We start from the raw sequence: 26958 nt of genomic DNA, 5'->3' as shown, positions 1-26958 counted from the left end.
TATTATTATTATTATTATTATTATTATTATTATTATTATTATTATTATTATTATTATTATTATTATTATTATTATTATTATTATTATTATTATTATTATTATTATCATTATTATTATTTTTTATCCTTTTGGAAATGATTAAATTCATGTCTTGTTAATTTTCCAAACCTTGTCTATTTGTGTGTACACACACACACACACACACACAGTAGCTGGTCTGGTCCAGCGTTGTGTCATCATCCAGAGGGATGAGAAGGGCTATGGATTCACTGTGACTGGAGAAAGCCCTGTCTTTGTGGCCTCTGTCAAACCAGGTAAATCTACTTGATACCATCTATAGAATTGTATACACCTCCGTCCCCCACCACTTATATTTATACAGATTTAATCGTTATATTATATAGATAGTATGCGTTTGGCTAAGAAGCTCATAACATTGCCATCCGGAAGTATAACGGACCAACACACAAAACTGTGTGTATCCATGAACTTTTATAGTCGGGTTAATACAGTTCAGTGAGCATTACTCACAAACGTGGATGGCAAAAAACAATAACAAAGGCCCGAGTGACCCAGATTTCCTTGGATGGAGCCAAATTCAGATGAAAATAATATTGCCATTTTTTGCAGAGATGCCAACCATTATGAAAAATAAGAATTTTTAAATGTAAAAATGCTACCAAAAAAAATAAATAATATGAAAATCTTCGAAAATTAAATATTTTTTGACAAGCCGCCATTTTCCTTGCTTTAAAATACGAGGTGGTCGAGGGTTAATTTTCTGTATATTTACGGAATTCAGTATGTTAAAAATCCTGTATATTTTCCAATCATCTGGCAAATGGAAAAAAGTAAGTAGGTATTTAGTATTGTCAACAATAGGGGCACATTTCTCCACATTATTTATTTACGATAAAAAGCTCATTCCGCAGAAGCCTCGATATATTCCTACTTTTGGAAAATTGTGATTTGAGAACTACGCTGTGTGTTTGTATTTCAGACGGAGCAGCCTCCAAGGCGGGTGTTCAAAACAGTGACCGAATAGTTAAAGTGAATGGGACTCTGGTTACCAGCAGGAATCATTTAGATGTGGTCAAACTTATCAAATGTAAGTATCAGAAGTTTTACTCAATTCAGCTCATGTTACAGAACAGAAATATAATGAATTGAAAAAAAAAAAAAAAGAAGTGATATATGAAACATTGAAATCATATTAAAATTTTAAAAAAAGTTTAACTTTGTTGCACCAAGACCATTTTGCTGAGAATTTTGAATGTATTGAGAACATGTAAAAGTAAAATGTTATATAAATTGCTTACTGGCTTCTAGTATTTTATTCAAGTTGTTTTCCAATACAACATTTGAAACCATCTTACCGGGTCAATCAATAGATGAGGGGAATTGACCACGGTCCTGGACTGGACCACAGACCACAGATGTTGACACATCAGTCATCTTTTTAAAAAAATGTAACTGACTACAGGATTGGTAAAACAGAGACAGTGAAACACAGCAGAAACAGTAAAGAGTGAAAACACTTTTCAAGGAGTTTATCAGACTTTGTTTCAATTCCTCAGTAAAATAATGAAACAATTTTACAATACTTTAATGGTTCACAGCTTCAGTTAACTTAGCTCTGTCATTGGATTGATATTTCTGCATGAATTTGACATCTGGTCAAGGGATAAGTTGCTGATTTTTTTTTTTGTCCATTTTAATTTTGATTTAAAAGTATTTTTTTGAAATTTGTCATTGAACCCCGTTTTGTCCAAAAATTTAACTTAAGATTTCTACCCTCTCCTCCCTCTGCAGCTGGATCATATGTAGCCTTGACCTTGTTGGGCAAACCTCAGAAGAGTGAGCCAATAAGTCAACCTATAGCCAACCCCAGTGTCAACACCACCATGAATAGGGATTCAATGATTTCTCCTGGAATCGTCACCGCTCCTCAACCTGTTAATGTAAGTAGTATACAGTTAGTTGTTGTGTCATTGAAACACAGGACTGTGTCGCTTAGTCCAAAATCTTTGCTGATCTGTTCACTCAACATTTATCCGTTAGCTGGCTGTCATTTAGATTTGTCCAAAAAAAAGAAAAAAAAACAACAAAAAAGAGAAAAAAAAAAAAAACGATGCAGAAAGGTACTGGTCAGCCTCCCAAATCATGTTGTTGAACTATGGCTTCTTGATCATTTATGTAGCGCAAAAGCCACTGAATTTGTCAACAGCAACTCGTAATATGTAGGACGAACGAGACATGACACCTGATAGGCGATATTACAATTTTTTTCTTTCTGCCAGAGACAATGTTGTTTTTGACCAGGTACTCATTTTACATTTGAGTACGGTGAGTAAATGTGAGTTATGAGTCTTTTCCAACAGATTAACTATGCCCTGCTTAGAGCAGGTCTCAAACTTTTGACCTTTCAGTCTGAAAGCAGGTATCATACCATAAGATCACATAGCCTCTCTGCTAACTGGGCAATCTCCAATGTCTGTTTACTGGGTGGGCTCTGACCTCCCATGGCGGGCAGAGAGGCACTTGCTGTGTCTTCTATCCTCCTATATCTGTTTTCCAACATGTAGTCTGTCTTTGTCTTGGAATGAGATTACTTGGTTTTGTTCTGGCCCTGGCCGGATACCCTGGCTGAGAGGAAACAGTCAAATGTGTAGTTAGTTTTGGTAGATGATATTTTTTTCATTGTAAAGCATCTCTCTGTTATGCACTGTATTATGTTTTGTTTACATGTAAACATTTGAATGTATTCCTCTTAGTGGGGACCTGTTCTTGTGTGTGGACGAGACTTTTATGAATTTTATGTGATCTCAAACTAAGTACTTTGATCTGTCGTCTTAAGGAAAAAGACTGTATTCAATTGGGATGCAAAAGGCTAATGGGTGAAGGAAGTCATATTTTTTTTTGGGGTTCTTTATACACTGGCTAATTGTACCTTGTTTATTGCTTTCAGGCGGATAAAGATCGAGAATTAGCACAGCACAAAATTCACATGACCAAAGCAATGTATGAAACTGCCGTAGAGGACTATCAGGTAGGTTCCATCTTCTTCTCACTTATTTATTTATGTATTTATATAATTTATTTATTTTATTTTTTTCTTTGGTGTTAGATAGAATTTATTTTAGGGCAGGGGAATGTTATCAGATTTTACGAGGCTGAATTCTTTCTTGATCCACAATTTTCTTTTCTAGTTTATGTGGCATTGTGTTCTTGTTCTTGAATAAGAGCATTTGGCTTTGCTTAGGGGGAGATGGTCAAATGGTATTTATCTTTTATTGTGATGATATTTTTTCCCCCTTGTATATCATTACTATATTTTAAATGACAATATTTATTTTATAACCATTTGAGTGGTACTTCTTTCTATTTTTATATTTAAAAAAATGAATTCTTATTTTAAAATAAGAGGCTTTTGAGCTTCAAAATCAAAACGGGAAAGTAATTATTGTAGATTTCCCCCCCCCCCCCCCCCCCTTTTTTTTTTTTTGTGTGTGTGTGTGTGTGTTTGTGTGTTTTCGTCAAAAAAAAAAGATCAGTCTGTCATTTGATTTCATGAGTTGCATTCCATTACTCAACGCAGAGCTGAACACTATCAGAGTTACAGGAATCTGTTAAGCAGTTGATGAGTCCACTAGTATAATAAGGAACTCACAATGCTATTGGCATTTCTCTAACAATCTCCCCCCTCCCCATTTCTATTTCCATTCTGCATAGTACCTTTCTCATCCTGTACATTCCTTCTCCTGCCTTTATTTTTTTGCAGCAGACAATATTAATATTGATAAATCAATACATTCTGGGGCCATGTGTTAGACATTGCTACAACACTTATTTCTGGGTGTTTTTTTATTTTTGTTTTGTTTTTATTTTAAAATTATCTTTAGATCTAGCTTGATCGGATAAGTTATCATGACCTAGATTTTACCACTATTACAGTATGGTCTGTTGCCCCCTTCCTTCCTTCCTTCCTTCCTTCCTTCATTCATTCATTCATTCATTCATTCCTTCCTTCCTTCATTCATTCATTCATTCATTCATTCATTCATTCTTTCTTTATATCTTTCTTTCTTTATCATTTATCATTTTGTTTTATTAATTTTAATTTTTTTTTTCTCTCCCTGATTTGCTTATTATGTTTCTCCTTTTTCAAATGTGTGTGGCTTTGCTTTAATAATCAGATGACTATTTAATGACCTTTTGTTTTTTTTAAACTTTACTTTATCAGAAATTGGAGCGTCAGTTTACTCGCAACCCTTCAGAAAAGCTTCAGAATCAGCTTTCAGAGAAGAAGAGAACAGTTGATGCTCTCGGCAACCAGCTACAGCATCTCAGTGCAGATGTACCCTCTGTGAGTTAGTTAGTTAGTTGTCTGGGGTCTGGTGCTGGGTGGGGCCCTTGACTTCACCTTGAAGTCAACTCTTGTAAGATAAGATAAAATAAGATAAGATAAGATGAACTTTGTTTATCCATTTCTGGAAATTTACTTTGGGTATTGCCGTAGACTAATGCATTTCTGAAAATGATTAAGCAGATGAATAATCAGAAGGAAATGCAATGACATGGAAGTAAACCAACAAAAAGCTTAACAAAGCTAAAACACATGAAAAGAATCTTTCATACCCCCCAAATTCTCTCTCTCTCTCTCTCTCTCTCTCTCTCTCTCTCTCTCTCTCTCTCTCTCTCTCTCTCTCTCTCTGTCTCTGTCTCTCTCTCTCTCTCTCTCTCTCTCTCTCTCTCTCTCTCTCTCTCTCTCTCTCTCTCTCTCTCTCTCTCTCTCTGTTTAATTTACTCACTCCTTCACACACACACATACTCGCACACACAAACTAACAAACGTACGTTCTTCTCTCGTACACCCTAATTCCGTACCTTTTTATTCTCTATCTATTCGCCGTCTTTTCCATCACTCTTTACAGTCATTCAAATTATCTAAAAGGGTTGCAAAGGTCATTAAACTTTTTAAGTTAATCTGAACTATCCCCCTATTTACCCTTCCATTTTGATTTTTTTTTTGTGTCCTGGCCATAGAAAGTGACTTTTTAATGTTTACTCTTTAATAGTTTGCTTGTCTTTTTGGCTTGGATCATGTGTTACTCTTTTGGTTTAGGCAAAGCTCATTAATGGGCTGAGAATGAGGTGGATTGCTTGTATCTCTACTTCCGTTTTCTGTTTGAACACGACTTCTTCTCATCTTGCTATTTCTCCCTGTTGCTTAATATGTCAATTAAATGACAGCAACAACCAAAAGAAATTAAAAACAAAAAAAATGGAAGGAAATCTGCAGGGGTGTGCTTTTGTTAGGGCATTTTCGTTGTATAGTTTCTGAATTGCAACTGATCATTATGCGTTATCACATACAAGGCAATGATCTAAATAAACATTTTTTTTAAAGACAAAAGACGTCAAAAGTAAAAAAAAAAGCACAAAAACCAAACAAACCAACAACTAATTACATGGAATCGGGTGTTTAATAACTTTTTAAAAATATTTTTTCCCCCCATATCCCAGCTCCCAACCACCCCCACTTCGTTGATCTCAAAGAACCGATACTCAGACTCTGAACACGGCAACCTGGAACAGTTTGCCGGGCAGTCATGGGTAAGTCATTGTATGCTGGCCCTTATACACTCACTATGACTCACCACTTCTACATCTTAGTATTTCTTATATATAGATATATATTTATATGTTTTGTTTTTTTTATAGTTCGAAAGTAGTAGTTTGACACCATCTTACTGTTATAGACGTTTTATCTTGGTTTAGGTTTTATTACTTACACATTTTGCAAGGCAAGATAGTTTATTACCGTCCAGTCAGTTGGTACCAAATTTCATTTAGTTTATTTAAAAAAAATATTATTCTGTCCTGTTTTCCCTTTTTTTCTTTTCTTTAAAAAGAAAACAAATCTAAATGTACTTCGTACTAGTAGACAAATCTTACACTTTAAATAAATTTATATTTATATCCATAGGTCTCTCTCTCTATCTCTCTCTCTCTCTCTCTCTCTCTCTCTCTCTCTCTCTCTCTCTCTCTCTCTCTCTCTCTCTCTCTCTCTCTCTCTCACTTTCTCTCTATTATTACAAGATATTTGACTTAAGGGTTTTCCTCTGTCTACATTCAATTTTCTTGAAGAATGGTTTACACATCCTTATTTTTGATTTATGTTTTTCTTCTTCTTCAAATATGTAAAAAAAATATACAAACAAAATTTCAAAATATCCAATATTGTTATGACGTTTTTGACATGCATTAAATTTCTATCCCTCTTATCTTTCAATTATTTAAACTTTTTATTTAACCCTTATTCAATCGTCAGAAAAAGAAAAAAAAAATGTAGAAAAGAAACACCCCCCTCCCCTCCATAAATTTTTTTTAAAAATTCCGATATTGGCATGTAACAAATCACCTTTGTCGCTCTTTCCCATTGTATGGTATTGTGTTGTTGTAATTCGTTATACTGTGACAGTGATGTGATGTTAAGTATTGTGGCAATATACGGTTATGATGCCAGCACCATAAAGCTTTGGTTCGTGTTACATCTAAATGATAAAATTTGATACACTGCTGATTTTAGGATCTAAATAGGTTAAGATGATAATAATAATGATGACAGAATAATAATAATAATGATATATCATGTGATAATGATAATAATAATGATGTTAATAATAATAATAATAATAATAATAATAATAATAATAATAATAATAATAATAATAATGATCATGATGACGATAATGATAATATTCATGATAGTGATAACATTAATAATAATAATAATAATAATAATAATAATAATAATAATAATAATAATAATAATAATAATAATAATAATAATAATAATAATAATAATAATGATAATAGTAATAATTATAATAATGATAAAAATTATAATGATGATGATGATGATGACGGCGATAACAATAATAACCGTAGTGATAATGACGATCATTATACAGGAGAAAATATCAATTATGTCATCATTTAAGGGTTTTTTAAAAAGCGTAGCGTCCATTGTAATGTGCAGCCATTGAAAAAAGTAATTCAAATTCTTTTTAAGATTTGAGATTTCATAATCCGTAATTTTTCAGATACCCTTGTTGTTTCGACCCAACATTTTAAAAAGACTTAAAAAGTATAATTTGTAACTTCATATACTGAAGCAGCAATATCAATGTAAATACAATTTCATTATTTTTAAAGTAAAATGTGCTGTATTAATTCTTTCTTGTTTGCAAAGCAAACTCTTAAACAAGTTTTGGTAGAAATGACTAAGAAAGAATGTTTTGTCCCAGATCCTTCTCCTTGTGCTAAATGAAAATGAGAAGCAATATCTATATGTCGTAAATATGAGCTTGAAAAAAAAATAAATCATGAATACTCCTTTCATTTGTCAAATCCGTGTAATGATTGTTCAAAGAAAGCCAAAAAAAAAAAAACAACCAAAAACAAACAAACAAACCCAAAAACCAAAAACGAACAAAGAAACAAAAAACAAGATAAGTCAACTATCTTAACTAAGTAAAACACAGGAAAGTTAATCCTGATATTACGGCTTTATCTTTTTTGCCAGCAGTACAAATTCATAGTTTATTTCGTCATATTCATGGAGGAATTTATGATAAAAATCGTCCGTTGTTTTGTGTTGTCAGCTTTTCTTTTCTTTTTTTTTTTTTTGTTTTTTTTTTTGGTACATCAATTTATCTTTAAAAAATCACTCTTCATTTAAATCTAATGTGATAAGTTTATTTTTTATTACATATGATGTGTTATTGTGAAATGTTGTTTACTGAAGTGGTTTGGTTCTCTCCATTCTTCTCTTTTTTTACTTTAAAATTTAAAAAGTCTTTTCTTTTCGTTTTTTTCTTTTTTCCCCCCCTCTTCTCTCTTTTTTTTTTCCCCTCTCCATCTTTCGTGGTCTTATCTTATCAAAATCAAGTTTATCAAAAGGGATTTATAGTTATTCTATAGGACTTGTGATTTTAGCTAAGGAAGGTAAGGCTAGTAAAGATATCTTATTAGTAAATGGGTAATGAGTTCATTTTTCTTCTTTTTACAAATTTTGTGTGGGGAAATCCAATTATCTTTCAAATCATATATTTTATATTATCTAAGATCTGTTGATAATTGCAGACTTTACTATTTTTGCCAAGTCATTAATGCCATCTTGTCTCTTTTCTAATTCCTATTAATTTACTTGCTTTGCAAAGTTCAAATATTAAAAGCTCTAACGGCCTAATACATATAACAAGAACCAAACCGTAATATGGTCTGGGCGATTAAACACACAAAAATCAAGAACTAACAAAGTTTAAATCCTTTTTGGGTCCACTCCATCCATTGTCATTTTTATTTCATTATAGCTTTCATTACAATCCAGAAATGTCGGTTAAAGCCTAACTTAGTTCATATTTAGTGTGCAAAAGCTGAATTTACCCTGTCACTTTTTTTTTTTAGATCATCAGTATATATTTATATATTTTAATTGCTCATATCACAATACGATACTAACAACTACACAAAATAAATCCACATGTTAAACAATTATCCATGTTATCTTAATAGGTAGCCACTTTTCCATACCTATTTTTTATTTTTTTTGATAGAGCTTTTTAATTATCTGACATGAATTAAAAATTTCCCTCTTGCTTTGTTGATTTAAACTAATTTTTTTTTTCAAACTATAAAAGCTATCATTCATCTCAAACTGTCTCGAAACATGGGAGAAACGAAAAAAAAAATGATCTTGATTGGCATCTCAAGTGTTCCATTCCCTGAATACATGTTATGATTCCACAGCAGTCGCATCGCCGCACTCCATCAAACCCCTCCAACATCTCCAACACATCATCATCCTCCCAGCAGCAGCTTCTTCATCTTCACCAGTCCATCAAACACACCAAGCAGAAATCTGTCCCTGCCCTCATTGGCCGCTGCTCTTCCGGAGACCACTTTAACCCCGAGATGAGAGGGGCTGCAGGCTCCGCCGCTGTGGCGCGGTCCAAATCCGATGCAGCCGTTCGCAAGAGCAAAGCGGCCTCCATATTTTACGTGGCCAACCAGACAGGGGGCGGCAGCGGTAGTGCCCCAGCAGCAGACATGTCAGAGGTAGTAGATCAAAGCTCAATCCCTAAAGAAAAAAATATATATACTGTTCCAATTTCTTTGTTTTATCATCTTATAATGACACTCTCACACCCTATCCAGTTTGTTTCTGGCTAGTTTTTTCCCCTCATTTTTAAAACCTAGAAAAAAAGTTATTTGTGATTGATCTTTTGTCCCTGTTGGACCTGCAATTATTTTGATAATTAGCATTGTCTTTCTAACAACACTCCTACCAACTTTTTATGGCAAAGAAATTAAAAAAAAAAGAAAGAAAAGTTTTGGATGAAAATAATACTGGGTGATCTGAAAAGAGAGAGAGAAATTAGTTTTAGTCATTGTGCTGTGCTAAGTAAACAAATTGATCCAAATGGAAAATTTTGAATTATACCATTAGAAACATATTCTGATGTGGTGTGTGAAAAGGCCACCTTAATAGGATTGAAATCAAGAGGGGAATAAAAGAAAAAGAGATGAAAATGAAAAAAAAAAGGATATCAAAACAGACAACACAAAAAACAACATAGAGCAATAAAACAAAAAGAGAGAACAATGAGTTAGTTAAATGTTAGCTTCATTAAAAAAGTCTGATGAACCAGGTTAGGTTATAAATCATCATGGACTTTTTTTTTTTTTTTTTTACTGTCAATGCAAATTTTATCAAGCACAATTGATCAGTTGATTGAAATGCATCATTCTAAACAAAAAGATTACCGTGCAATGCTAAGACACTATTGGTTGCCGATGAAGCTGAATTATGGTCCTTGACAACGTGTTGAAATTTCCAAATAATGAAAGGGATTTAGAATAGTAAAAGCTTAACTGCGCATTCTGTGCATGAGCACATTTGATCATGCGTTATAGTAAAAAGGCAACAACATGAATTAATTCAGTTTGTTTAAATTTTAGATCACCCAGATGTTATTGATGCAACAAAACGACCAACCAACCTTCCCCAATTTATTTTTGTTACTGACAGATATGTAAACACTGCCTTATAACCACCTCACCTGTCTCCTTCCCACTCTTTCTTCTTTTTCATCCCACAAATAGTAAATATTAACCACAATGATATTAGGCATGCTACCTTGTCTGATCAATCAATCAATCACTCATTCACCTCTCATTTGCTGAAATTTGTTTTTCGAGTGAAGACGTTGATGTTGATGATGAAAATGAAAATGAAATGATGATGATGATGATGATATAGATATAGATTTGAGTAACACTGTTAGTTTTGCATCCTATAGTTTTGGGTCCTTTTTCCACTTTATCTCATTTGTAATTCGTATCTTCTTGGTTAGCTGATAAATTTGGTATGATGCTCTGTTGGATTGTATGGTCATTGTGTAACAAGACTTCTTTGATGTACACTAATATGTTATCACATTTCTTTACGTGCTTCTACTAAGAGGGTTGCATCTCAGACCACAGTCAGTATTTGATGCTTTTTCTTCTCTTTCGATTGAAAAAAAAACAACAACAAAAAAACAAACCTGATCCGTAAATAAAACAATGATAAATTTAAATGTAAGCTTTGGTTTAATAAATACAGATTAAATGATATAAATGTTGCATCTTTCATCAACCGTGTGAGTAAACGATAAATTAAGAGAAATCTGAAATTATTATTAAAATTTATTTTGTTTCTGTTTATTAAACGGAAGCTACATTCAACATCATTGTTTTAAATTTTCCCTCTCTTTCTTTCTCTCTCTCTGTTTTATTTTTTTTTTTTTTTTTTTGAGCTTCACGCAGAAATACTTTATTTGCTATTTCTTCTCTCGTGGGTGTTCTGTAGGTGACAGTGACATGATTCATATAATATTCTTACTTAGATTGAGATGGTTTGAATAGTTTTTACGAGGGATGATGGTATACATTATGCATGCATGCAAAGCTTCTTCTATCTCTTTGAATACATAAAGGATGATTTTCTTTTTAAATATGATAAAAAAAATAAATCTGTCTCTGAGGTTATGAATCAGCATTCATGATCAAAGTTGTAAGCCAGGACAATTCGGACTGACCATAGCAATTTTGACGAGATATTGGTATTTATAGAGCTTGTTAAATTCCTCACAATTTGGCTGCAGGGATGAAAGAGAATGAGCACACACCTTAAAACATTAGGATTGGTATGCTGGCATGGGTTTTGTCGCAAGGTTGGAAATGTTGCTTTAGCTTCCGAAGCTTTTGCTTCATTATTAAAAATGTTATTTATTAATTATTTTTTTTAGTTCTAATGTTTGTCTGGTATTGTTCAAATCTTTCATTTTTTGGGACCCACACACACATACACATACACACACTCACACACACAAATAATACATTTTTGTGTAATACAATTTCTTGAGTTTGTTACCTTTAAAAAAAAAAAAATCTAAATGATTATTGCCTTTTTTCTCTCTTAAAACTCAACTGGGTTTTAGGTTGCCATTATGCTGATTGGTCTTTATAACACTTCCCTGCTCTTTTCTTTTCCTTCTCTCTTTTTTTTCTCTTCTTTTTTTTTTTTTGTTTGTTTTTTTTTGGTTTTTTTATTTTGTTTGTTTTTTTTTTTTTAATTCTTTTAAAACCAGTCCCAGTGTTTAGTTTCTATCTGTATAGAAGATAAGTGCACTTCAGTACTGTGTAGTCAATGGATGTTTTTGAACTTTTGTTGTCCCAAGTATTATTATTACCTGCTTGATTGATTGTCTTTTTTTCTGTGCCTATCAGCAAAAGTACATTTGTTATACTTTTTTTTCTCTTCCCCTTCGTTATTTCATTATCTCAATTTAAAGTTGCACGATTGATTTGAACATCATTGAGTTGCTGCCATGTTTATATTGTCTCAACCATAGTTTATATCATGAAAACTTAATGTTTTTTCTCTCGGTTTGGACTTCTCTGATTTTTATCACCATTCTCACCAGCATCTAATGTCTCTTTCATTTCACCCTCTCAGCATGCTTTTGTTATATTCGTCAGTTCGTATTCTCACCCCCCCCCCCCATTTCCCCCCTCCACCCCTTTTCACCCTCTTACCAGACGATCAATGATCATTGCCTTGTCCTGAATGATATTCATAAATATCGAAGGATATTCTATTTCTCCCTATAACTGTGTAATTTGATTTTTTGTACTTATTGTAAAGTAGCGACAATAGCTTGAATTATGTGTGTGAATTATTTTCCTTGTCCCAAAATACACCCAATCTTGAATTTTCTCCACTATAAATGATAATGACAATAATATTATAATATAATACACATAATATTCTTCTATTTCAACTTTGCTGATGTCTACTGTGGTCTTTCAAATTATCTTTTTTCAAATTTAATTTTTTATTTGTTTTCTTGTGGGATTAAAAAAAAATATTTTCTGTTTAATTTTTATTTTTGGATTAATTAATTAATTGATTTTATTACTTTAGTTTTGTTTTTAGAATTAAATAGTTGTGACTCAAGCATGATGTTATTGTATAAATTCAATGATACTAATAATGACATAAGTGATTGTATGCTCATCTTACCAGGGTCTTGCCACTCTTTTAATAACTACTTTGATTTCCCTTAATTTTTTATTATTTTTAGATTACCTTGTTGAATACCTAGACCCCTTCAAGTAGAGGATAAATATCAACTCTTATTTTCTAAATGTTTACTCGTTATGGATATGTATGGAACATAAATCTAGAAAAAAAAATATATATATATTAGGAGCAGACACTTTGCCAGATTAAATTCTGAAAATTATGTTAAGATACAGCGTCTGAGGAACTGAAAACAAACAAATAAAAAAAAAAGACATCCCAGTCATAGAGAATGTTTATTGCTGGAGTTGTCTTTCCTTGCAAAAACTCATTATTGAGTTCTGCTGTTCATTACAATGAGGGATGTGACCTCCCACAGAATCTCCCCCCCCCCCCCCCCCCTGAAACATCAAAATCAACATTTTAAAACATATTTGACTCTTGTCCCAATTTGATATTCGTGTTAGGGTGAACTAGACTTGATGCCGAAAATTGAATCTTCACTCCAAAATGATCAGATTTGAGAAATACGAGCTTTAAGAATTATCATTATCTTTTTTTTTCATATGCAGTTTAAAAAAAAAAATTGCATTCAATGCCTGAAACACAAATTGATTAATTTTAAATTTCATAATTTTTATTTTCCCTCGAACTTAATGCCATATCGTGGTGGTGGGTCATACATACACAAACACACACACGCACACACACACACAAACACACACACACAGAGATACAAATTGAGTAAAAAAAGCTCTATTGATAAAAGTGAAAGATGTGAACAATTTTCAGGTTTTTCTCTTAGAGATGGGTACCATCCCCGGACAAATTTGGAATCAAAGAGCCTCTTTAAGAACTAAAACTAAAGTGAGTCGGCCCCCCGGCCTAAAGAATTACTTGATAGAAATAAGAAACAAAATGTGATCCACCACTGCAGTATATGGTATTACGTCAGGGTGACAACAGATGCCAAGGTTGGATTTTAAGTCAAAATGGGGTCAAAATTATCAGTTTAAAAAATCTTTAAAAACTTTTGAAATTTAATTTTTTGTTTTTCTTTTGGAATCCTAATAGCTCAGTTGATAGAGCACTCACTTCACATGCAAAGATGACTGAGCTTGATCCCGTCCACCCAGCAGTGATTGGGTCGCATGGTCTGTTAAGATCTGATGGAAAGTGCTTTGAAATAGACTCGTATCCCATCCAAAGGGTGGCAAGCAATTGCTATAGAAACTGATATCAACTCCGGCTGGCTCTATTGTCTTAATGGCTCTGAAGGACTACTTGTTTTGGTTTAAAGACACAGCATCAATTCTTCCTCATCTTAAAATCTAATTTAATTTTAACTAAAATTTCATGTTTAAAACTTGAAATTCAATTTTAAGCGTTTAAGTCGACCCCGACATAATAGCATATTGAAGTCATTGGTCACATATATATGTGTCATATTTTATTAACATTTTTTGCCTTTGTTGTTGGGGATTGGAGGGGGGCCCGGGGGAGTGGGTTGGTGTTCTTGGAGGACTTGAGAAAAATGCAGATTTTGATTTCTTTGATTGTTTTGAATTATTATTAATATTATTATAACATTTATAATGATGTATGTTTGTATGTATGTGTGTGCGCATTGGCTTAGTATAGTCTTGAATGAAGCAGGAATGATCACTACTACTGCTGCTACTACTATTACTACTACCTCCTTTGTAGAGCTTTTTTTTTCTTTTTCTCTCTAACAATACAGAAATAGAAGAGTACTGGTTGGTCATGATGTCACGAGAATTTTTTTCTTCGACCTGTCAACTATGATAGGGATTAAAGCAATTTTTACAAGACTGTCATAGAAATTTAGCCTTACTTATGATTATTTTTCTTATTTATTTCCTTTGTTTTGTTTTTTTGGAGAGGGGGGGGGGGGGGGGGGGGGGGGGAGATATGCCAATTAATGAGTAATATTCATCAGTGTGACTGAGTCAAGCCAGTATATGTAAACTGTGTAAAAGAAGCCAAGATTCGATTCAGACATGATATTACACTGTTGTTGTATCAAGCTCCTCCATTTGTTCCCCATTTATGAAGTTGCAACTTTAAAATGGTATCTAAAATTTCCTGACTGGAATTTTTGCCAATTTTGTTATGAGCATGACTTTAAAAAAATTAAATTAAAATGCATTTTTTAAAAATCTCGAACTTGGCAGGTCGTGAGTTTGGTCAGAACCATTTGGGGGGGGGGGGGGGGGGGGGGGGGGGGGGCAGTTGTCTGCTCCTTTTAATTGTTTAAATGACCATGGTCTGTAGAGGGAATAAACTAAAACATTGGGAAGGACATTAAATTGCTTGTAGAGTAAATTATGGATATGAGCATTTCTTTTATTTTATTCTTTTTAAATTTTAAATGTTTTAAAATGCAAAAACAAAAAAACAAAAATCTTTTTAGAAAATGGACCGGAGACCAGTCAGTACTGTATTTCTATTATATTAGTGAGTTTGAATGCTGTTTGTATCATAGAGGCTGCTGCTGATGACACTGCTATTTTCTTACTTTACTTTGATAATTATTATTATGACCTGGCCGTGCTTAGAGACGGTTGGTTTTTGGATCTTTTCTCTCAATCGTTATTCGTATATATTATTTGTTTTCTCATAATTATATACATACTTTTTCTCCCCCCTCATCTTCATCATCATCTTCATCATCACCACCTCGAAAATTTTGCAGGCAAAGAAAAGATATTTCCGATTGAAAAGGGTAATGACAAAAACGAATTCTATTTTTTGTTTGTTTTACCAACTGAAACTACAACATTTTTTTCTGGTTGTAGGACAAATTTGTTTTTTTGTTTTGTTTGTTTTTTAGTTGCCTTGTTTATTTCAATTTGGAAGAATGTTGTTCAATGCTGCCTCTTTTGTTTTGTTTCATATTGTTTGAAAAAGTTAATTCATTGATATTTGTTCTCACTTCACCTCACGCTCCCCCCTCTTTTGTTTTTTTTCTTCTGTTTCTTTTTTCTTTATCTCTTTAAAAAAATTTCTTGTTCCATATTTTGAAGAATTTTGCTTTGAAGGCCATGTTTTGATGTCCATGTCTCACTCTTCTAGAGGAACCCAAACATTTATACACATGGCTCTATTTTTCTTTTCTTTTTTCATCTCTCTTTCTCTTTATCTCTCTCTCTCTTTCTCTGTCTCTGTCTCTCTCTCTCCCCCTCTCTCTCAGCTATCCATCTAGCTATCTTTCTATTTGTCAATTGCTCTCTCTCTCTCTCTCTCTCTCTCTCTCTCTCTCTCTCTCTCTCTCTCCCCCCCCCCCCTTCCCTCTCTTTTTCATTTTTCTTTTCATTTAGCTTTGTATAGGTTGTATTTTGTTTCCTAAATGACTTTTTTTCTTCATTCTCTTGTTTTGATGTAGTGTAGATTTCCTGTTTTCTAATATCTTAACACTGTAGTCTGTTAAACTTTTTTTTTTTTAATTTGGTAGCAAGAAAATGTTTTAAAAATTTTATATTAGGTTTGACTCATTCTGTGAGGAGCCAGGGTGGGAGAACATATCATTTATACACTAGTTCATGATTGTTAACGATTTACCACAAGTGTTGACTTGAGTAACATTTATGTTCTTCATCGATACCTGAATGTGATTGTGAAGAAAATTTCCATAAATGGTTTCAAAGCATGCCCCAAACGATATCAAATATTCTGAATTCTTCTTCTAAAGTAAACCGGAGGTTGTGTCAAAAGTGTCATTTTTGTAACCTCCAGTACCAAAAAGTCATCAATGGTAACTTGATTCTGAAAAACTCAGGAGGGAAAATATTTAATCTTTTAATCACATCAGTTTCTCTTGGATGAATAATGAAAAAAATGGCCTAAAAACTGAGGGTCTTCCATAAACTTTGTCCACAGTTTTTGGACCCTTTGAGACGCTATCTCTGCCTTCTTTTGTTGTTGTTGTTTGGTGTTAGACTGACAGTTTTTGAATTACATTTCATTATTCATCCGAGATAGATAGATGAAAACTATTTTTTTAACACAGATTTTCAAATTCAGTTAACATCAATGTATTTTTGTGTGGAATGTTACAAAATCAATCTAACTTGAGCTTTTATAAAGCGCAATATCCACTAAACGTGCTCAAAGCGCTTTACAAAGGGTCCATAACCAACAGCAATACGTAACTTGTAGAACGAGACTTGATGCCTGTGAGGCGATATTACACTTTTTTTCCGACAGAGACAATGGCTGTCAATGACCAGACACACCCGAGTATGCTGAGAGAATGTGAGTAAAGAGTAAAATCCATTGACACAGCCTCGAGTATCTCTTCTTTTGACATCCCCCCAACTTGGAGACTAGGATTTTTAACACCCTAAAATTTTTTTATTAAAAAAAAAAATTCTAATAGAGATTGATGATGCACAAATCAATCTCACCCTGGACTAAACTTTTATTTCCTGACCTTATTGATAAGAAATAAATAAAAATAAAAATAACTGATTCTGGATGGAGAATTAATGGGTTCCTTAGAATAGAATAGATTTTTATGGTCTTTCTATTTATTTCCCCTATAACATGCTTTTCACGGCTTTCAGTAGAATGTTGCACTGTGGTTGCATGGTCATGCGTGGTTTGCTTACAACTTCGTTCATCCTGGAAATCAAACTGATTTTTTAATTTCTTTTCTTTCTTGTTATTATTAGAGATGCAGGGCGCAATTTAATATTTGCTAAATACCATTTCAACATGGTAGTGTAGTTGTCATTTTTTGTAGTTGTCATTTTTTGTTGATGTTTATTTACCCTTTTTCTTGAATGTTGTAATGATTGATTAGTTGTTTTTTTTTTTTAAAGGAAAGAATATCTTTGGGTTGAAGCACGCACATCACACAGATTGAAAGATTTTCTTTGTTATTATCTTTGCAATCTCATGCATTTTACCACAGACACACAAAAAATGAGTTTAGTTGCGAGTAGTCTCTGCCAAAAGTTGCCTGTTTTAAGTAGGGAAAGGCAATGCATCGCATAGCTATTTCGACTTTACAGTTCAGTCCATTAGATGAGAAAACGATCAATGATAAAAGATTTTCTACATGAACTCAGTTTGGTAAAGTAAAGTAGTCACCACAAGTAAAGGAAGGGACATCATTCAAGTGTGCAGTTGAGGTTTTTAAACAATAAACCTCACCATGATTGGATGGCTGAGTCTGTTAGATTTGCTATCTGTTACTTTTTAACCTTTTATAAACACTTGACTTGAAATTACCCTTGAAATTTTTTTATTTTTTAAAATTGTTACCTATATCTCTGTTTGTCTCACTGAATGTAATCATCTCTTCATGTTGTTTTGAATGTTTGGTTTTGATTCATAAACTGTCATGAGGTATTATTATTATTATTATTATTATTATTATTATTATTATTATTATTATTATTATTATTATTATTATTATTATTATTATATTGTTGTCTAATTGGATTAGACGCCATTTATGTAGTAATATGCAGTAACTAACGTGAATGGTAATTAATGATTGCAATATTGAGTCGATTCTCAATTCCTTGTTGACTGCTCAAATACTGTTGATGTTTTCATTATTATTTACGTCTGTCATTATCTATCATTCGATCACTATCCTCCTCAAAGTAGGAATCTATTTAAGGTTAACACGGTTCAACATTTTAGATAGTGATCTGGTAGAAAAATGGGAGATGAAGAATACGTCTTTCTTGCTGCTGAGATGTGGTAGATTTACAATGTTTCATTCCCTTAGCATATTCACCTCATCCCCCCTCCCCCCCCCCCTCTCTCTCTCTCTCTCTCTCTCTCTCTCTCTCTCTCTCTCTCTCTCTCTCTCTCTCTCTCTCTCTCTCTCTCTCTCTCTCTCTCTTTTCCTTTTATTTTATTTTATAGTTACAATAAAAGTAGAATTCAGGGGGTGCAGGATCACCTTATTTGATTCAATTCTAATTTTTTCTTGTTAATATAATGCAACCATTTCAATGCTTGATGTTATTTTAGTGGAGGTCCCTTACCCCTGGCATATCCTTAGGATGCCACCACCATCACCATCAACAACAACAACAACAACAACAGCCTAGTGAGCAGTCAGATCAGCAACAACAGCAGCAACACTATCCGTTTGAACCATCTCCCTTACTGGTAGAAATTTATATATAAAAAAAGATGTTTTGCGTTGAGATTTAATTGATGTTAACCCGAGTTAAATTTTTAAACTATTGATAGATTATTTTCTTAATTGCTTAAGTTCAATTAATATATTTCAGTACCTAACTGTTATCTAACCTTTAAATAAAATAATAACATTTTTTTTCAGTTTTCACATTGTTTGGGTCAAGCCCACAAATGATTTGTTCTTCAAATAAACCAAACAACTTTGTCAGGCTGAGAACTATTACTGTTGCGCATAATTAAAAAAAAAATTACTCTTATGTGCATATTCAAATAAATTAAAATTTAGACAAACATAAAACGGACAAGGTTTTCAGGTATATTTATTTCTTTAAAAAAAGAAAAAAAATATCACAAAATTAGAACAACATTAAAAATCAATACCACGAACACACACACACACACACACACACACACACACACACACACACACAATTGCTGTTAATATATTTTATATGCATGGTATCCGTTCATAATGAATTTCCATTGTCAATACCAAGATAATCTTTTTGATTTCTTCTTCTTCTTCTTCTTCTTCTTCTTCTTCTTCTTCTTCTTCTTCTTCTTCTTCTTCTTCTTCTTCTTCTTCTTCTTCTTCTTCTTCTTCTTCTTTGTCACTCTCTCTCTCTGTTTTGTCTCCATATCTTCATTTCTGCATGTAATGACTGCATGTGTGATGTCATGAAACTTGCAACAGAATTCTTGTTGTCTTGTGCACGCGTCTGTTCTTTCTAGTATTTTGATCAATAACCAAACATCATCAACATCACATTTTTATGAAAAAGTCAATCCTGCTGTCTTTGCTACGACCAACATTTCCCCTTTCTGTTGATACAAACCATCAAAAAGGGCTTCTCATATTACTCCCTCCCCCTTAATTAATTATTACATTAATTAATTAATTCATTCATTCATTTAAATAATTGATTTATTTATTATTATTATTATATTATTATTATTATTATTATTATTATTATTATTATTATTATTATTATTATTATTATTATTATTATTATTATTATCATCATTATTACTTTGTCATGTGTTCATTACTTACATTGATTCTGTGGAAAATAATACTGTTTTAAAAATTCCTTCTTCCCCCACCTTCCCTTCCTTAAAGAAACCCAATTAAAAAAAAAAGCTACCTTAATTGATATTGATCTCTCACATGCACAGTTAGAAGGAATTTCACACTGTTTATATAGAGGTTTGCTATTTATATGGAAATTCGGAACATTTTTATTTCAGATTAAAATGTAGAACTGCTGTAATTAAAGCTAGCTCTTTTAAAAGGGATTTTCAACCATGAATTTTTATTTATTTATTAAAAAAAATTTTTTTTAATGAGCAAAGAGCCAAAGAGCATTAATTTTTCTTTATTCTTTTAAAATTATTGTCACGGAATTCAGAAATGACTTTATTTGCAGTTATTTTTAGTTGCAGGGATAAAACTTTCAAGTAAAATACATTTCATGGTGCTATTTTAGTACTTCAGTTGATGTCGTAAATGATGGTAGGGTAGACAGACACTGGGCGATTATGTATTTTTTCTTGAATGAAAGAAAAATTGGTTTGAGTGACACTACTTGTTTAAAGAAGAAAAGAAAAATGTAATTAAAAACAAAAAACAAAAAAAAATAATACAAAAAACAACAAACAGGAACCCTCCCCCCCAAAAAAAAACCCAAAAAACAAAACAAAACAAAGAAAACAAACAAACAACACAATCCTTTGCTCAAGAAGAACGAGATAATCGTTGAGATGACTACATTTCTAAAAAATAATTTATAAGTTGGATTCTTCTCAAATTTTTATCTAGCGCTCAAACCAATTCTCCTTCCATGTTGGCAGCCATTGGTCTGATTTTTTTTTTATTGACGCATTAAGTAAGACACAATATAGTCCAATATATGATTCTTAATGGCTACCTGGAATTGTTTTCTCATGCACTATTTTTTAAAATAACATTTTAATAAGTTTTTCAACCAATATATTATATTCCTGATATCAGAAAGTCACTAGCAAATCACCATAATTTTGATACACAATTTTGGCTCGCATTATTTTATTTTTCCCCATTTTATATTCAAACAAATTATTATTAATATTATTATTTATTAACACTAACTCAACATATCCTAAATTTGCACAATGTCCATTTCTATTTTGGTCAATATGCTTGAACAAGGCATTTAACAATTCATGCTACTGCACTTCTTTTAATCGGTTCCTCGATTAGAATATAAATAACCTTTACCATCCCAATCTTCACAATTTAACTGTTTCCCCCTTTCTATTTTCATCAACGATCCAGGCATCCTCCCTCCCCTCGGCCACATCAGATCTCAGCAGTATGTCCGACTCCCCCCACACCAGCCCCTCCATCTCCCCCACTCCCAACGATGCCATGATGTCATTGATCGCTAACCGACACAATGGACAAGACTCAGAGGTAAGGGGAAATAATTACCTTTTATTTCTTGTCATCTCATGATCTTTATATGCTAGTATTAGAAAATGTATTTGCCACACGGGTGCCAGTTTTCCGGTTCATGCCGGAATTCCGGTTTCACGATATCTCAAAGTCAAATACCTCCGGTTTCAGTGTTATGAGTAAAATAACCTCATAGCATCGGTAAAAATTCGAAAACGTGATTCAGCCACCTTTTAAAAAATCAAATTGATTTCCTCATTGTGTCAATATGTTTGCTGTGTAATCATTTAATAATGGTATAAAAACGGTGATGAAAGTTCAGGCCGCATTTTCAGTAGGAACATTTTCAGGTTCGGCAAAGTGTCGAGATTTTAGTTTCAGGTTTCAGCACTTCTTCCTGCTGGCACCCATGATTTGCCACTTGATATATCTACCCTTGGTCATGTCTTAATATGTATGACCCCTTACCTATCCCCCCCCCCCCCCCTCCCCCCTCTCAAAAAAAATAATAATCACAATTAAATTGCAATTTCTCAAAGTGTTAAAAAGTGTCGTATTTCGGACACTTTGACAAGTCTAATTCAGTTGATATTTAACCCTCTCGAGTTCACCATAGTTGAAAATCGAACAAATTTATTGGAAGAAAGAAAGAAAGAAAAGAAATGAAAAATAAAAACAAAGAAATGCAGTCCTTCAGAGGCATATGACAGCCCGTGGAGCTAGAGTTATATAACAAATAGCACCAATTGCTCTCTCTACTCTATACCCTATAGGATAAGATCTTAATCTATCGCAAAGAAGTTGATACAAAATCTACCTGATGTAGCCGGTTGGTGGAATTTCCCTCGGGGCAGGGAAACACTGACCTTCTAGGCTTTTGAGTTCATAAGATTTTTTTTCCTGTTTTTTTTTTTTTTAGGATATAAAATACGATAAAATTAGTTAACATCTTGGGATCAGTGGGATGGCTGAGTAGTATTGAATTTACATCTAGAGGACGTGGGTTCAAGTCCTACTGTGGTCTTGTCTTGTCTTTCGACCTCCCATGGTACACAGGAGGTCGCTTGCTGTGTCTTCTATCTCCTTCTATCTGTTTTCCAAGTTGCTTTATTTCTGTCTTTGTCTATGAATGGGATTTCTTGGTTTTGTCCTGGTCCTTTTCGCTGAGAATGAAATAGTCAACCAGTTTAGTAATAGTTTTGGGAAGTCATTCCCCCCCCCCCCCCCCCCCCAATCATCTCTCTGTTCTGTTGTGTATTGTTGGTTTTGGATATTTTCTGTAAATATTTGAGTTTATTCATCTCAGTGGGATCTTGTGCTTATGTCTGGATGAGAGATATTTAGGTGATATCAAACTAAGTACAGTACATGGAAAGTGTGCTCTTGAAATATACATCTGTTCCCTCTTTGAACCAGTTCTCTTTATCTTTATTTTTCTAGAGTACCTTTACTTGAAATGATTTAAATGTGTCGCTAACACTGTAAAACACTTTTTAAAAAAAAACAACAAACAAACCCAAAAACTTAGCCCCTATCACTCATTCAGTATTGTTGACTTAGGCTTTTTAGTTGTTGTTTGTTTTAGATAAACCTAAAGACAAAATTTACCCCTTGGAATGAATAAAGGAATTTTATTTCATTTTGATTATTCCATCCGCTACAGGACCCCAATTTGATGCGACAGGAAATTATTCATGATGAGGACGAGGACATGTGTTCTGATGATATTCAGGTAGGTCGACTCACCCGATTTCATTATGATCGGTCAGGCACAAGAAATTTGTTAATCTCCTCCCACTTACCCTTTCATTTTTTATCCCCCCCTTTTTTTTTCTTTTTTCTTTTTTTTGTTTTTGTTTATCTCTTTTATTATTCCCCCCCCCCCCTCCTCTTTCTTTTTTGTTTGTTTTCACTTTGGTTTACAAGCATAAAGTATAATTTGACTTTATTTTCTTTTTGGTTTCCCAAAATTGAAGAAAAAAAAAAGAAAGAAGAGGTATACAAGGTTCATTTATAGACGTGATTTTAAAAAATGATTTTTTTAAAAGTATTTATTTATTTTTGATTTTCTTTTTGTTTTGCCTTTTAATAAATCTGCTTTGTAAAGCTAGTCCGTTTTTAAACTGTAACTTTGAGAAATGCCACAAATATTCCCCCCCCCCCCCCGGTTGTAATTTTGATGTCATAACATTACATAGAAGTAGTTGTATCATTTTTTTTGTATCATCACATTTCCACAGAGAGTACAGTTTTATGTTTATGTCCACTATAATATGTGTATTCATTGTATGCACGGGATGAGAATGAACATAATGACACCAAAGACTTCAAGGGGATAAGAAATATATTAAAATTGTCTTGCTACAATGATTCTGTTCTAGAGCTCTCGTCCTCATAAAGAAGGAACAGTTGCAGGCTAGCCTACTATTGCGAATTATTCGTAGAATTACGAAATTTTGGCTCCAATTTCTGAACTTATGAGCATTTCTAAGTCATTAAAACTTATGGAAAATTGAAGTTAATACCAAACTTCATAATTTTAAGGATTTTGTTGTGTTGAAATAAATAACAAATGTGAAATTGACTGTAAGCTTAAATTCAATATACGGAAACAGATAAAATGGACGTTTCGGGTTTCCCCTTTATCAACAAAACAGGATGAATTAAACACTACAGAGAAATGAGATAATGTGGTAGTGGCATTGTTAAGATGATAAAACAAAAAGATGAATGTACGGCACGTACATAACAAAATAAGATTTGAAAAAAAAAAAGGAAAGAAACAACCAAACCAAACCAAACCAAACACAGACAAAAATAAAACAAAAATTAATTTTAAAATTCAAAAAATTTTTCCATTTTTTTTTCTCCCAGTTTCTGGAGGTAGGGCCAGGTGTTGTTGGCAGGTCCATTACCCCACCCTATTTTGTAGCCAATGTCATCGGACCAGAGGTCTTGGGATTTTCACACTCACAATAACCTCATAGTCTTACTAGTTATAATAATAATATTACAACAACCCCTACTACTACTATTACTTTTACTACTACAACCACAGTCGTAACATAATTTTATGACTATCTATCCGATATTATTCTTATTATTATATTATTATTATTATTATTATGTTGTCGGACCAATGAAGAACCATGCACTAGAAATTTTTTTTTTTTTTTAATGATAATAATAGTGAAGGGAGGGGGGGGGGGGGGGGGTGGGACCAAGTAAAACATAAAGTAGATATAAAAGAAAACAAAACACCCCCCAAAAAATCCCCCAAAAGTGATTTAGTATTTAGAAAAGGAAAAATAAAAATCCCTGAAAATTATGTAGCCGCTATCAATTCTAGTACAAATGAATGTATTCTATAATCTGATATTGTTATGCTTTCTCAGCCACCCCTTTTATATAAAAATGAGCACATATTTTTAACTATCACTTTAAAAAAAAATGGACAACAGGGTAAATATTGTGCTGCATAAATTCTGTGTGAGTGCAAGACAGGTGATGTTGAGAAACGTTTTAAAAATAAAACAGAGGGGCTTCTGCAGTGATAATTAATTGTCATGTGTGTTTAGATCACACGACTATTCCTAACAAATAAAACTGATAATATGACAGATTAGAAAACAATCAATGTGTAAAGTTTACTTGGTCTGACAAGATAATACATCTGTTCTCATTTTAGCATAATGTATGTTACAATGCTTCATTTTCTGAATTCACTACTCCCCCCCCCCCCCCCCCCCCCCCATAAAAATTGTTTTTGAAAACATACAGTCAATGAAGTAGTTATAGTCAAATGGGAATGCAGGGTTTATTTGATGAAGGCCATGCTTTGTCTTATCTGAAGTAGATTTCGAATGACCCGGCTTGAGTTGAGTTGAAAATATTTAAAAATAGAATTTAATCTCTCCTTTCTTTCTTATACCTCACAAAAGAACATCAACACCAATTAAAACAAAGAAATACCAAAATGAGGGGGTGGGGGGTGGGGGGTGGGGGGGGGGATGAGAAAGAGATTCATCATCAAGTTCACTCGTAAACATAATAATAATATTGAAGAACAGTTTTCCAAAACTCTTTTTCCACTTTTTGATATCTGTCTTCCGCGAATTTAGGCAAAGCATTTTCTAAGTATTGATTAACACAATTATTTGCTTAAATTTTAAATTGATAAAAATGGGTTTTAATGGTCTTATATTAGGGGAATAACCCTCAGTGTATATCAAAATGGGAAGATCAGATAAAAGAGTTTTGGAAAATCACTCTTCAGTTGGATTCAGTAGTCTGATGTCACGCCGCCCAGCAATGGCGGCCATCTTGGTTCTAAACAAAGAACATCATTACTTTTTATTCTTCATGCTGGCTAGAACTTTTCATATGCCTTGTGATCAGAATGTGTAAAAGTCAAAACATGATCAAATTTATGTGTTTTTTTTTCCCCTCTGGATACGCTTTTATGGTCACCGGAGACATCATCAAGTTCACTCGTAAACATAATAATAATATTGAAGAACAGTTTTCCAAAACTCTTTTTCCACTTTTTGATATCTGTCTTCCGCGAATTTAGGCAAAGCATTTTCTAAGTATTGATTAACACAATTATTTGCTTAAATTTTAAATTGATAAAAATGGGTTTTAATGGTCTTATATTAGGGGAATAACCCTCAGTGTATATCAAAATGGGAAGATCAGATAAAAGAGTTTTGGAAAATCACTCTTCAATTGGATTCAGTAGTCTGATGTCACGCCGCCCAGCAATGGCGGCCATCTTGGTTCTAAACAAAGAACATCATTACTTTTTATTCTTCATGCTGGCTAGAACTTTTCATATGCCTTGTGATCAGAATGTGTAAAAGTCAAAACATGATCAAATTTATGTGTTTTTTTTTCCCCTCTGGATACGCTTTTATGGTCACCGGAGACATATTTCATACAGGCGTCCGCCATTGTACCGATAGTTTAGAGCCAGTGTTACTAAGTTACCATGCGTCATTAGGAAGGAAGTGACAATACGACTGTTGAAGAGTATTGAATGTAACATAATCAAGAACGTGAATGATTTGTCTGCTTTCACAATACTGGTGCACAGGATGAGAAGTTGTTTTATCTTTTTCTGTTAACTCCTGAAGAAGAATATGGGTCCAAATCGTCATATATTTTTTCTTATTTTAGCTTCTTTTGAAGTTTCTATTTTAATTTCTGTTTCCTGTTCAGTAATTCTGTTGTACTCAGGAAAAACATGTATTTACAATTTTGGTCAGAAAACTCGTCTATCAAATGTGAAGACGTGAAGTAATGAGTTTGAGAGAGATTTTGACAAGATGAGGGTCATTCTAATTGATTGATATTTGAAGGACGAGTTTTCTGTCCAAAATTTTTAATGCAAGCTTTTCCAGTGTACGGCAGAATCGTAATTCAACTATGTGGTCTAGTGGTATGACACTTGCTTTCGGATCGGAAGGTCCTGGGTTCGAGCCTCGCTCGGCGCATAGTTGAGTCCTTGGAGAAGGCTCTTAACTCACATTCTCTCACCGTACTCAGGTGTAAAATGAGTACCTGGCCGTTAACAGCGTTGTCTCTGTCCGAAAATATTGTAACATCGCATAACAAGCGTCATTTCCTGTCCTACATGTTAAATGTTGCTGTTGGCCAGGGACCCCTTGTAAAGCGCTTTGAGCACATTTCGTGGATATTG

The 26958-nt window shown here is 33.2% G+C and overlaps 1 protein-coding gene across 2 annotated transcripts in view; it reads left to right on the top strand.

Annotated features, from left to right (window-relative positions):
* Nucleotides 1–26958, top strand: part of LOC144959604 (rho guanine nucleotide exchange factor 11-like) — a 123405-nt gene that overhangs the window by 23902 nt on the left and 72545 nt on the right. The window contains exons 4-14 of one of the 2 annotated variants that reach the window (XM_078892230.1): nucleotides 210–314; nucleotides 1001–1108; nucleotides 1813–1961; nucleotides 2969–3049; nucleotides 4244–4366; nucleotides 5527–5616; nucleotides 8818–9126; nucleotides 15354–15383; nucleotides 21138–21275; nucleotides 22921–22989; nucleotides 24132–24209. In XM_078892230.1, coding sequence (XP_078748356.1) covers nucleotides 210–314; nucleotides 1001–1108; nucleotides 1813–1961; nucleotides 2969–3049; nucleotides 4244–4366; nucleotides 5527–5616; nucleotides 8818–9126; nucleotides 15354–15383; nucleotides 21138–21275; nucleotides 22921–22989; nucleotides 24132–24209 — 1280 coding nt within the window. The remainder of the gene's footprint in view (nucleotides 1–209; nucleotides 315–1000; nucleotides 1109–1812; nucleotides 1962–2968; nucleotides 3050–4243; nucleotides 4367–5526; nucleotides 5617–8817; nucleotides 9127–15353; nucleotides 15384–21137; nucleotides 21276–22920; nucleotides 22990–24131; nucleotides 24210–26958) is intronic. The other variant, XM_078892231.1, reaches the window with a different exon arrangement.

This window comes from Berghia stephanieae, chromosome 14 (genome assembly GCF_034508935.2).
Source record: "Berghia stephanieae isolate SIO BIC M18660-M18661 chromosome 14, UCSD_Bste_1.3, whole genome shotgun sequence".
Taxonomy (NCBI): Eukaryota; Metazoa; Mollusca; class Gastropoda; order Nudibranchia; family Aeolidiidae; genus Berghia; species Berghia stephanieae.
Note: the sequence above shows the minus strand (reverse complement) of the source record. Positions and strands in the feature narration are given on the sequence as shown.